The 13,803-nt window shown below is 51.4% G+C and overlaps 1 protein-coding gene across 1 annotated transcript; it reads left to right on the forward strand.

Annotated features, from left to right (window-relative positions):
• The first annotated feature begins 6,501 nt into the window (after window positions 1–6,501).
• On the forward strand, window positions 6,502–9,292 carry RTBDN (retbindin). Its single transcript, XM_065932121.1, has 5 exons — window positions 6,502–6,682; window positions 7,209–7,275; window positions 7,389–7,499; window positions 8,229–8,325; window positions 9,065–9,292. Exons 1-5 carry the CDS (start codon window positions 6,514–6,516, stop codon window positions 9,290–9,292), a joined length of 672 nt encoding a protein of 223 aa, XP_065788193.1. The 5' UTR covers window positions 6,502–6,513.
• The last annotated feature ends 4,511 nt before the right edge of the window (window positions 9,293–13,803 follow it).

A 13,803-nucleotide genomic window follows, 5' to 3' on the forward strand; every position in this document is an offset into this window, starting at 1 on the left:
GCCACCACTGGGACCAGAAATTAGAGATCTGGACACTTTTCTGAGAGCACTGAAGAACAGAAGGGAGAAGCAACATCAATCTTCCAGCCAGTTCTGTGTCCACAGGCTAAGGTGAATAAAAGGGACTGGGTAGGACTGCAAGTAGAAAGATTCAGATGAGGGTTTCAAAACCTCTTTAGTGGGGACTCCAGCCAGGGATCTCCCTGGTGGCACAGACAGTAAAGAATCTGCCTACAGTGTGGGAGACTTTGTTTCGATCCCTGGGTCGGGAAGATCCCCTGGAGAAGGGCACAGCAACCCACTCCAGTATTCCTGCCTGGAGAATCCCATGGACAGAGAAGCCTGGAGGGCTATAGTCCATAGGGTCACAAAGAGTCAGACACGACTGAAGTCCACCAACGAGGGAGAATTGAGGAATGTTCTAGGATCTCTGATAGCAGAAAGTCCTGGGTTTGAATCCCAGATTTACCACTTAAAACCTTGGCAAATGACCTTCCAATAGTTCACACCCTCTAGAGGATTCTGCAAATTATGCAGGTGCCTAGCACCTTAGTATGCTGCCTAGCACACATAGTAATTGCTCAGTAAATATTAGATCATAGGAACATTGTGGATGTATATGCTGCATGGCAGAAGATGTGCCAGGGGGACATCGCAGTCCCAAGTACAGAGGACAGACGGATGGTTGGGGTCAAAGGGCACACTGTCCAGATTGGTAGCTCTGCCATCCCGAGCCAGGGGTGGCCAAAAATCTCTACCAGATTTTCCATCTGTCTTTGTAGGATCAGCTTGAATGAGCCGCGCCTTGTACCAGCCTTGTCCGGCGACTGCAATGGCCCAGTCAAAACCAAGATCTGGATTTTCTGGTCATGGAGTCCGGTACTCAAAACTCAGAGACACTGTGGCCTACGAGGCTGAGCCCCAGGGCTCTAGGTGCTCTGAGTGGTACCTAGAAAGTCTTCGACTCTAGCCCCATCTGCTAAGCATCCCTAAACATTTTAGCGTCGAGGAAAGGGACAATGTGGAGGGGTAGAGGATTTGGACCTTGGTGTCAGTGTAAACAGAGGCCACTTCCATCGCCAGTTACAGAACTGCTCTTCCCAGCGGATTCTGCGTCTCCTTGAGATTAAAGGAGGGCCCTGCGGACAGGGCATTTGAACTGATTGATGTACGATCCGAATTCACACGCGGGAAACGGGTGCTCTACGGTTGTAGGACAGCTGCTAAGGGGTTGCACCAGTGTGTGAGAGTGTAGTCAGGCTGCAGAGTGGTTAACCGTGCCAGAAGGGAGGAGGTTTGGGCAGGATCTCGGCGGAGTAGCTCGGCCCAGACAAGCTTGGCGAAGGATAGGAGGGTAAATGGGAGGATCCCGGGAAAGGGGCGTGGTCTTACGGGGAGAACGAAATCCCGCGTGGCACCGAGCCAATGGGAGTCGGCGCCGACCCAGGGGGCGGGACACCCTAGGAAGGCTCCTCCCCTTTCCCCCCTTTATTCCAGGACCCGACGGCGCGGACCCTATCTGGCTGCCTCAGTACTTGTTCGGTCTTCGCGGCATCTCCCTTCCTTTTATCAGAACCCATTCTCCTAACCGAGCCCAGGGATAAGAAGGGAATCAGAGGAAGACCTGAAGAGTCCATCTGGGCTGTGGTTAAAACTCAGGGCTGGTTCCAGCATCATGCAGACACCTGACAAGTCCTTGCCCTCTGAAAGGGCCCCTTCCAAAAATGGAAGAGGGCCCTGGGTGAGGGTTTGAATCCTTTCCTCATCCCAAGCTCCAGGCTAGGGATGTAGCTTGAGACTGGGCCCATTCTAGGCTTTACATAAACTCCTCCAGATTACCTAGCTCGGGGCTGTGCGTCGAGGAGGCTCAGAAGAACCAGATGCCAGGCAGGCCTTAAGGTGAAGTTTTGATAAATTTTCGCTCTGGAGTTAGTTTGGAGGCAACACCAAACCCCCATATTAACCCTTAAAAGTACATGCTGCGGACCAAATAGAACCGTTCTCAACTTCAGAATCCCCACCCATGTAGGAGGTGGGAGTTCCCCACACTCCACAGCAAACCTCAGTATCCCACTCCGTGCAGTGGACCCACATCTCCTGCGCCTGCGCAGCCTGGAGACCAACATCTTCTAAGGCTGCAAGGAGCTAAAAATCGCTCCCGCCCACCCACAAGCTGGGCTGGACTTGAGGATCGCGGAGTGGGGGCGGGGGTAGGGTAGTGTTGTAGTGAAGAGGGGTGGAATGAAGGGTGAGGAGGAAGACTGTCTAGATCCCTGTCCAATTAGGGCAGTAGGAAGAATCTCGGTGGCCAAGCAGGTGCGTGGAGGTCGCAGGGGGTCCCCATGACTCAGAAAGGGACTCCTGGGGTAATGAGGGGCGAGGCTGCAACACAAACATGTTTACCGAGGCTGCGGCACCTGCAGCCCCGGGGGGCGCAAGCCCTGGGGCAATAACTTTGCCCTGCACCCCCTCACCCCGAGCCTGGCCGAGCACCAGGGCAAAGATCTCGATCCCAGCCCCCTATCTCCTCTGAAGGGTCGGGCGCCCCTGGGCTATCCTCGAGGGGGAGCGCTAGGCTGCATGTCCCTCCGTTAGATCCCTGGGTCCCCGGGCAGAGCCTGAGGGGCGGGGTCCCCAGCGCGGCGGGATGCGCGGCCACCGCGTTCCCCCCCGAGTAGCTTCCCGAGACCGTGGGAGGGGGGGCCTGCGCCCTCCCCGGCGTTAAGTTCTCCCGCCTCCTGCTGGGCTCCGCCCCAGGGCGCCGACCCCTTCCCATCCACCCGGGGCCGCCGCATACCTGCAGCCTCCGGCGACGAATCAGGCCGGAATCGTCCATGGCGGCGGCGGCAGCGGCTTCGGCCCCCGGGAGGGAGGTGGGAGGCGGCGGTAGCGGCGGGAGGAGGGAGGCGGGAGGGAGTGAGAAGCCGCGGGGACCGCGGCGGCGGCGGCTGGGGCGCGGGGGGGCGGGGGGAACCGGAGGGAGGTGGCGGGGGCGGAGCAAAGTGGGGCGGACCCGGCACCGTCACTGCGTCTGGGCGCCCGAGCCCGGCCTTGGCCGAGGCTGCCCGCTCTGGGAGAAAGGGGGAAAGCGTGGGGGAGGAGCCTCCAGATGCCCCCAGTGAAGTCAAGCTACCGTGAGACCCCCGTAAGGAAAGACGTGCCAGGGGAGAGACATGCTCGTGGGTAGGCTCCCAACGCAAGAAACACCCCAAGGGAGACAAGCTTGCTAAGATACATTCCCTATGCGGACAACTCCCTCCCCGCAGTGATCCCCTCAGAGAGACACATTCCCACGGGGAGGTAGTCCCCGCAGGGAGGTCCTCTCCAATCAGGAACTCCTTTCACCCTGACAATCATTTCTGAAAGAGATGGTCTCTGAGAGGTGACACTTCCTTTCAAACGCCCAGCCTCCAAAGAAGAGACATTTCTGTAGAGAAGGATCCGCGCTGGGGATTCACTTGGGGAGCCTGGTGAGAGTACCTTCAATGAAAGACCCCATAAAAGCCATAGTCTCTATGGGAAATTGCCGCCATCCACGAGACTTCATATCCCACGGAGATAGTCTCTTACAGAGTGTATCTGCACTGAGGAGACCCGTCCTCATAGGAGATGCCCCCTCAGAAGAACACTTACAGGCATATACGAACCCTCTTCCTAAGCAGAGACTCCTCGGGGAACCCTGCCGCCCCCTCCCCCAGCGATCCCCTCCCTCATCGTCAGGATTAAGAAGCCAGGCTAGGCTGGGCTGTATTTATAGGAACGATTAGCTGGTAGTTGGGGAGGGGGGCAGCGGGAGCGATTTTCACCACTCCCCCGCAGTGTTCCTACAGCTGAGGCCAAGTCAACAATGCTTCCCAGAGTTGGAGTGGAAGCCCCCACCCCAGCGTTGACATTGGAGGGCATGGCGGGGTGGCGGCTTCCCAAGGGTCTCAGCCCATAACTTTCTCGAAGGCCCTGGAGGGCGCGGTCACTGGGCCGGAACGACCTCTGACAGTCAAAGGGAGCCACTTCGAAGTGTGCTTCTTGGTGTTCCCCAGGCGCTTTTCTACTCATCTCTGCGCCTTTGCCTGAGTTGTCTTGATCTGTTTCTCTCTCTGTTGGCGTGTTTGTGTTGCCATCTCACCAAGTTTGTTCCTAGCACTTCTTTCTCCAAGGTCGGGACATTTCTCTTGCCCCGGATTCAGCCTGAAGCCTGGGGAACTCTCCGTGGTGCTGATCTGGAGCACTCCTGTCCGTCGTGCTGAAATTATGGGCGCAGGGTTGGGGGCGAAGGTCAGGGGAAAGGAAGGATTATCGGGAGGCGCAGCGTAGGAAATGGACAGATATGACCCACGAACACCCTGAACTACCCCAAGATGGAGTGGGTGAGGGAGAGGTCCACTGGATATTGGTTGCTGAAGCCAACAGCGTGTACCCATGCAGGGGTCAGGAGACAGTGCCTCTTGATTCATTTACTCAACAGGTATTGAGCACCTACTGTGTGCAAAGAAGTGGTTTGGATTTTGGGAGTACATCCATAAAAGAGACAGACAAAAACTCTGCACTAGTCCGAGACGAGAGGGAGAGAGATTGTGGTGGTAGTCTTTGCTCACAAAAACACATGCACACTCTACGAGCACCGGCACACACACACTCTGCAAAGTTACATATGAACACGAACATACCAACACATGTGCAACAAACAGACTCGCATGCACCTATTAACACATTCTGGAAACACTCTACAAAACATACATTCTGAAAACACACACACATGCAAACATATACGAGGCAAACACAGAAACACATATACACACAAACTGACTTTCTGCAAACATACATCCAAACACGTACTCAGAAAACGCAGACATACCCACACTCAGCAATGCAGGCACACACAACACCTACAAACACAAGCATATGCAGGCATACACACAACCGTAACCCAAACCAAGGGAAGCTCAGGTGCACACAAAATATAGTGTGCAAAATACAGACACACTATCCTCCCAGCACAAAACATGGACACACATACACACACTCATGCACTCACTGGAAGGCTGTTTTTCTTTCTTTCTTTTAGTTTTAGTTTATTTAGTTTAGTTATTTTGGAGGGCTGTTTTTCTTATTGGACACTGCCACTAAACTGTCAGCTCTATGAGGATTGGGATTGTCATGTCTTCGTCAAAACATTGCATCCCCAGAAGCTGGCATACCATAAGTGCTCAATAAATGTTTGTTGAGTGAATTGAGGGAATGTTTGCAGGGGACAAAAATTCACAGAAATGTCAAAGGGGGTGTGAACACACACACATTTTAGAGGGAGACACACACACTCTCCACACATGATACCTCTTTATTCACTCATTGTCAACATTCATAGTCAACAACTTTTATCCACTGACTTATTCTCAGTATTTCTGCAGGATACCTACCCTCATCCTACATCCCTCTCCCCAGCATTTATTATCTGACTCTTACTCAACTGGACACACTAGGCTTGGAACATTTACAGATCTCCTTATCCAGATTTTGAACATACACACACACATGCACACAAACCCAAACGAGTCGCATAAACATACTCTCACACAACAAACACATATAAACTCTCAGTACATACACAGACACACAAACACACCCTCATCCAACACACACATACTCTTCACACATATACAGAGTTTAAGCCACAAGCTCTACATAAAAACAAACACAAGAGTATATACACACCAGCCCCAGATCCTCTGGTCTTTGGTCACCTGGAGCAGAGGGAGGGGTGAGGGAAAGCCACTCCCCTGCATCAAACCACGCCCCTTTCAGCTGTCGCTGTTTCCTGGATTTGACCCTGAGGTGTCTCAGCAGCGGCCTAAACTCCAGTTCGACTAACAGGTGAGAGGTGGCCAGAAGTGGCCAGAGGAAGAAGAGAGGGGGAAAGAATTGCCTTGTCTTCACAGACCCCCAGTTCCCCCGCCCTGGGGACTTTGGCTCCCAGGGGCAGAACCCGAGTCCTGCCACAGTCAAGGTTGGCTCCAAAGGTCTAGCCCTGGGTGGCAGTTCCTAAGCCGATTGTGGGCCGAGAGAGAGAAGGTGACCATGAAAGGGGCCAGCAGGGATCAAGAAGGAGGGAGGGAGGAAACTGGGCAGAAGAGAGGATGGAATTACTGGACAGAAGAGGGGACTGGAAAATCTGGGGAGGTCCCCTTAGAGGATGGAGGAGGTTGCCTGGGGTCCTGTGGATTGGGAGATTGTTTCGGGGGAGGGAGATGGGGAACCATGGTCAAACAGGAGTGAGATCTGCACCTGAAGGGATGGAGGGGACATGAGTCTGATGGGGGGCTACTGGGTCAGAGGCAGGTCTTGGTGGCCCCTGGGGACTTGAGAGTGTTTGGCGATTGCTTTCTCATCAGCTGCCCATTCTTTGCTCTGCCTGGCACTGTCCCCTGGCTGGGCATCAGGACAGTGCCACCCTGAGCTGCCAGAAAGGGATGACTGAATCTCACCCTGCATCCCAGATACCTCTCATCTCAGGTGGACATGGCCTGCAGGGGTCCCACTCGACCCAGGGCCTTGGCCTGGGCCCTGCAACTGACCCTGGCATGGATGCTGCTGGGGGCTTGTGGAGGGAGCCACCCGCTCCCAGCTAGATCACAGAGACACCACAGGCTGGTGACTAATCTGGGCACAGACCAGCTGCACCTGGAAGGTAAGCATTCCAGATTATGCCTAAACTCTAGCATCCAGAAACCTCAACTCAACCACAACAATGCCAGAATTTCCTTGCCAGAGGGATTTAGGGTGACTGAACGAGGCACCTGGGTCTAGTGGTGATTAAAGAGCACGAATTGCCTAGGTTCAAATTCCAACCTCATAGCTGTGTGACCATGGGCAAGCCACTCAACCTTTCTGAGCCTCATGTGGACCATTAAGTAAGGAGGAGAAATATCTACCTCATAGGCATGTTGTAAAGGAGCACATGTAACCATATGAGAACTTACATCGCTGCCAGAAATGTAATAAATGACAAGCTTATTTTGATTTGTGATTATTACTAATTGAAGCTGCATTTACATCCCAAGCGAAGTGTATTTAATTTTTATGTTTGGGAGAACTTACATAATTAGGGTCTCCCAGTTCAGAGGGACCCCAAGTCTTGGTTCCTCAGCTCTACCTGAGGACACAAGATTGGAACTCACTGGAGTCCCTTTCTCTGTGGCCTTCTTTTCCGTCAGAGATGAACCCACCAGAGGCATCGGACCCTGGGCTCGTACCAGTGCGCTGTGAAGAGCTGAGCCTCAGGTGAGTACACCCACATCGGGGGTTTCTCTGTGTTCTTTGCTCCAGTTGCCCCAACTAGGGGCCAAAGTCCCTGTGCATCCTGACCTATCTGTCCTGTCTCTCTCGATGTCCAGGTGTGAATCCTTCCTGGTACACCTCCAGGCTGCCCTTCGCAGTCGCTTCCACCTGCTGCTCTTGGGGGTACGCCAGACGCAGCCGCTCTGCTCTGAGCTCTGCGATGCCTGGTAGGAGAGGCGGTGTCTGAGGGGCGGGGCCTAAATTTTGGGCGGGGCCAAACTAGGGATCTGCCCCTTGATCCTCCGGGCACCTGAAGGGGCGTGGCCTGAGTCCAACGCCTCCAAGTCTAAGGGATGAGGCCTTGTGTTTAAGGCAAGGAAGAAAGGGGCAGAGCTTGTGGAAACCCTGGCTTCTATGATTGGCAGTAAGGAGGAGTAGCCTTCCGTGGAGCAGTTTTTTGTTTTTGTTTTTTTTAAGGGAAGGGTCTCTTGATTGAGAAGAGGAGCTAAAAGGGTGGGACTGGCCTGGAACAGATAGTCTGAGGTCGGCAAGAATGAGTTTTCAAGTGACAGGGTGCTGGGTAAATGTAGAGAATATGGGGCAGGTTGAAATATAGGGAATGTGGAGAAGGAAATGGCAACCCACTCCAGTATTCTTGCCTGGAAAAGTCCATGGACAGAGGAGTCTGGCGGGCTGAAGTCCATGGGATTACATGACTGAGCATGTGTGCACGAGGGTGGAGGGAAATGGGTTGGTAGCAATAAAGTGGTAGAACTAAAAAAAAAAAAAAAGAAAGAAGAAATCTAGGGAATGGTTTCTGTAGGAGAGTGGTTCTAAGAGGCAGGGCCTGGATCTGGTGAGAGACAAATGGGGCAAAGCCTTGGAGAGCAGGAATCCCACAAAGACGTTGCTGTGGAGCCGTTCTCCACCTTCTTCTCTCCACACACCATTCCCAGGTTTGCCACTTGCGAAAGTGATGTCACCTGCAGCCCGACTTGGCTCCCACTCCTAGAAAAGAGGGGCTGCGAGCCTGGCTGCACTACTTATGGGCAGGTGAGCATGGGGCAGAGGAACCACGGAGGAGACTGACACCTACCCTTACGGTGTCCTGAGTTAACACGTCTAGGTCCCGGAGTCTGGACTGGCATGGTACACCGAAAACCCCCACTCCCACCTTTCCCCTTCCACAGCCTGGTCTCCATAGTAAGGTATATCTGTAGCATCCCTAAGGGCCACTGAGCCCAGATTTGCCCTCTCCCTAACCGCTGCTTATCTTGTGGCTCAGATGGTAAAGAATCTGCCTGTCAATATAGGATACCTGGGTTCGATCCCTGGGTTGCCAAGTTCCCCTGAAGAAGGGAATGGCAACCTACTCTAGTATTCTTGCCTGGAGAATTCCATGAGATAGAGGAGCCTGGCGGATCACAGTCCGAGGGGTCACAAAGAGTCGGACACAACTGAGCGACTAACACACACACACACACACACACACACACACACACACACACGATGGTCTCTGCTCTAGGTCCATCCACAGTCCAGGGGAAGGCCCAGAAACCGGAGTCTCCTTCCCCAAGGCCTCAGTCTTAATCCGGTTCTCCCCCCCGCTGGAGCCCCCTGAGGCCCCCCGTAAGAGCTCGCCCTCCCCATGGCCTCACCCCCACTATGGTCCTGTCCCCCAGACTCCCGGGAGGACCCAGAAGTGGGAATAGCCTACCCTAAGATCTCGCCACAGCCCCCTGGGTCTCTGGATTCCACCCACTCAGATCCTGAGTCCACTCCTTCGCCCCAGACTTTTGCAGACGGAGCGGAGCTTTGCCGCTCGCTTCTGGGCGACGCGCTACCGGTGGCGGATCCCGGCTCTGATCACTGCCTCAACATTTCCGTCTCGATGTTGCCGCGTCCCAGACATGCACGAAGGGCCCGGGGAACCATTTTCAGGCGCTCCCGCCGCTCTCGCACCGGGGTCCTGGACTCCGCGAGCAGCGGGAGTGGCAGTGGAAGTGGCAGCGGCCCCTAGGGGGCGCCCGGCCCTAAATGGAAGATACGCTTCCTCTCCCCCACCCCCGACCCCGCCCCTGCCCCTCAAGACCGCCAGCGTCCCACCCCTGTCCCTCACTGCCTTCTAGTTTTCAGAGTCCCATCCTTCCTCCCAGGGTCCCCAAAGACTCGCCCCTCCCCAGATTATTTGAGAAATAACCCAAGTGTATTAATAGTTCATTTTTTCCCTCTACCATCTAAATAAACTTTCCAGTTAGAGCACGTGATGTGACTGCTTCTTGGGGGAAATGGTGGAAAGGATAGTTACCAGAAAGCGTCTCTTGAATCCTCAGGTCCTAAAGTTAGAGCGACTGATTCGTGTGAGCATGTAAATGAGGGCTGGTCTATACCCTGGAGCATCTCACAACTTGGAATATTCGGATGCCAGAAATGGGGAAGGGATCCAGAAGAAGGACTGACAAGGAGAGGTGTGCTCGCCCACAGGGTGCCACCAGTCCCACCAAGCTTCTTGATTTGTACATACCTCCCGACACCCTTTTATGACATTCACCTCTGATTAAGAAGCCCCAGAGGTGTCTTCTTTCCTTCCTCCATTTCTCTCAAATGCCACTCCTGGGGACTTCTCTGGTGGTCCAGTGGTTAAGACTCTGAGCTTCCATTGCAGGGGGTCCATCCCCTGGTCTGGGAACTAAGATCCTGCACGCTTCGAGGTTCAGCCAAAACAAATGAAATTCCTGGACCTAAAGCAAAGGACTGGACTCAGACTCATGATTTGGGTTGTAAGCATTAGTCTTTAATCCTCCTCCTTATCCACAGGAGAGAGAGTTTCCTCACCTGGAAAACAGGGGCAATATCCCTTTTGTTGTTCAGTCACCAGGATCCTGTTCAGTCATATCTGATGCTTTTCAACCCCGTGGACTGTGGTATGCCAGGCTCCATGGTTCTATCTCCCAGAGTTTGCTCAGATTCATGTCCATGGAGTCAGTGATGCTATGTAACCATTTCATCCTCTGCCACCCCCTTATCCTTTTGTCTTCAGTCTTTCCCAGTATCAGGGTCTTCTCCACTGAGTCTTTGCATCAGGTGAACAAAGTATTGGAGCTTCAGTTTCAGTTCTTCCAATGAGTATTCAGGGTTGATTTCCTTTAGGATTGATATCCCTTTAGGATATCTCTTTTACTTCTGTTCAATAGCACAAGATTGGTGGATGCCTCGTGTATCCAGGCACTGTGCTAAGATATATCAGGCCCATTCCTTGCCCCCAAGGAAGATGAAATAGCATAAGTAAAGTGTCCTACTGAGAGAGTAGCAGACTAGCATCTTTCAGATGCCAGAGACAAACTCAGTTCAAAGTGCCTTTAGGGACTTCCCTGGCTATCCAGTGGTTGAGCCCCTGCACTTTCACTGCAGAAGGCATGGACCTGATCCAGTTGGGGAACTAAGATCCTGAGGCATGGCCAAAAACAAAAGTCAGCCTTTAGCCAAGACAGTGATAAGTTTCAGGAATAGCTGTATCTGGGTTCGTAAATGATGTTAGGAATCTGTTTTGTTTTGCTTTCTCTTGGCTGTACTCTGAGTCAGGATCTCCTCACATTAGCAAAGACGCACCAGCAACTCCATGATTTTATGGAAAAAATGGGCCTACTTCTCTGTAAAACCAACAGTTTCCAGGGCTGGCTCTCATTGATCCACTCTCCTCATAAGCCTATCACTAAAGTCAATAATTGTGTCAGGAGAGATGCTGTGCTCTCTGACCTAGGTTTTGTTTGTACCTAAAGTCCATGGTGAGATGCATTCCATCTAAGCCACGTGAACTGATGTATGGGGGAGCGGTTGCCTCCTCCTGAAAGAAATTTAAGGGCTGCAACCAGAAGTGGAAGGAGTGCTTGTCAGGGACAAGCATGTCAGTGCTTGTCATGGTATATTGACCACAGAGAACAGTGGCTATGACTTTGACTCTGTAGTATATCCAGCTGGGTTCAAACCTCAGTTCTACCATTTACTCATTCTGTAACTTTGGGCATATTGCCCAGCATTTATGGGCCTCAGTTTCTTCATCTGTAAAACAGGGATCATAATTGTTCCCCTAATAGGGTTATTGGGAGAACTAAATGAGTTAATACAAGTTGTTATGGTTATGCAATACTGTGTAACAAATAACTCCAAACTTAGTGGTGTAAAATAACCATTATTATCTTTCATGGTTCTGGACTTTCCCTGGGCTCAGCTGGATGGCTCTCTCATTCAAGTTCTCTCATGCCACTTCAGATCGTGGATAGGACTGGAATCACATTCATGTATCTGGTGGTTAGTACTGGCCCTTGCCTTGAACCTCAGCTGGGGCTGTTAGCCAGAATAACTACACACGATTCATCCCAGTGGCTTGGGCTTCCTCATAACAAGGCATTGGGTTCTACAGGTACGTGTCCCAAGAAAGAGAGTCATGTGGAATGTGGAAGTTGTCTCACTTTTGATTAGCAAGTCGTAGAAGTCAGTGTTGGAATTCCCTGGCTGTCCAGAGGTTAGGACTCAGCACTTTCACTGCCAGGGCCTGGGTTCGACCCCTGGTCAGGGAACTAAGATCCCAGAAGCCATGCAGTGTGGCTAAAAAAAAAAAAAAAAAAAAAAAAAGGTCACACAGTGTCACCTCTGCTTTCTATTCACTGAGTCACTAAAGACAGCTCTTATTCTACGCTCCACCTCCTAATGGTAGGGATGTCAAATAAAATGCTTAGAAAATGGCAGGCATGTAATTAACACTCAATAAATGTAGACATCATCCATAATCACCATTGTTGCTGATGTTTTATATGCACTGCTATTGTGACAAAGAGAAACAGGCATTTAAGGAAGAGGAGTGAGGTAAGCCTTTGAAGGAGCGCCAGCCAGGCCATGGGGAAGTGCATTCCAAGGAGGCCTGAGGGCTTCAGGTTCTGGGAACTCCCAGCTGCTCAGAAAGCCTGGAACAGAGCACGGAAGTTGGGGTCAGAACATGGAAGGCCCTGAATGCTAGGCAAAGGCACTTAGACCAGTTACTGAGGGGTGTGAGAGCCACAGGTCTAAGTGGAGGGGGGGACGCAGGGGGGATGATCCATTCGACTGACTCTTGCGGGCCACCAGCAAGCAAGCCAGGGGAGGGTGAGACTGGAGGACCTCGGGACAGGAAATGAAAAATGGGTAGAAGGGAATGAATGAGAGGGAATCAGAGGAATAACCCACAAGGCTGTATTGAGGAGTGTGGGAGTGATCATCTGAAACTTTCAAGAAGCAAATGCTGTTGTCAACTTCAGTTTAAATAAAACCTTGGGGAAAAAATAAAAAATAAAAAAAATAAAATAAATAAAACCTTGGGGATCTTAGGCAGGTCTGAAGTGGAACCCTGAACTCCACATTTCTTTTTTTTTCACTCACATATTTATTCCTGATTTTCCACCCAATTCCATCTTCTTTGTGATTCTCCTGGTTCTCTATCACAGTCTTAGGAAGGTTGCCTTAGTTCCAAACAGCTGGACTCCACATTTATAACTTCCTGGTGAACTTGATGCTGGTGGCCTTCCTCATGGGATGCAGGCATCCCAAGTTATGGTGCATGGGCTCTGGAGCTCACGGACTCAGTAGTTGTGATGCAAGGGTCTTAGTTGCGGCATGTGCAATCTTAGTTCCCCTGACCAGGGATCAAACCCAAGCTCCCTGCATTGGAAGTGTGAAGTCTTACCCCCTGGATCACCAGGGAAGTCCCACTAGATTTCTGTTGGAAGAAATATTTGTGAGTTGGAACTGCCCTGGTGGTCCAGTGGTTGGGACTTCACCTTCCAATGCGGAGGGTGTGGGTTCGATCCCTGGTCCAGGAGCTAGGATCCCACATGCCTCATGGCCAAAAACCAAAACATAAAATGAAAATAATATTATAACAAATTCAATAAAGACTTTAAAAATGATCTACATTTTTAAAAAAAGATATAAAGTATAAAAAAAAAAAATATTTGTGAATTACAGCTTTACAGCACCCCCTAGTTTCTGCTTGTCACCAGCTGGAAGGAAAAAGGCTAACAGTTTCTCCTTCTTATCAAGCCAAATTCCATCAGTAGTCAGAGGTCCAATGATTTCAAGATGAACTGTACTTCTAATAATTCTGAGAGGGAAAGAGGCAAGTCTGAGATACTCAACATTTATGGCATAGAAAAGAGCAGAATTACAAATGGAATCACATTGGGACTTCCCTGGTGGTCCAGTGGTTAAGATCCTGTGCGTCCATTGCAGAGGGTGTGGGTTTGATCCTTGGTCAGGGAACTAAGATCCCACAAGCCTCGCAGGTGAATTAAAAAAAAAAAAAAAACACAAAAAGCAAACAAAAGCAAATGGAGTCAGGTTTTATACTTTGCAACTACAGTGATAGCCACTGGCAGAGGAGTAAATAGATGTCTTTAGGCAGAAAAACAGGGTGGTCACAGCTCTTCCCAAGGTCTGCCCTCATCACCTCTACTTTGGGGCCTTCTTGCAGCCAGGTCCTCTCAATCTTGGGGTCTCTGC

Source organism: Muntiacus reevesi, chromosome 1, assembly GCF_963930625.1.
Source record: "Muntiacus reevesi chromosome 1, mMunRee1.1, whole genome shotgun sequence".
Classification (NCBI taxonomy): domain Eukaryota; kingdom Metazoa; phylum Chordata; class Mammalia; order Artiodactyla; family Cervidae; genus Muntiacus; species Muntiacus reevesi.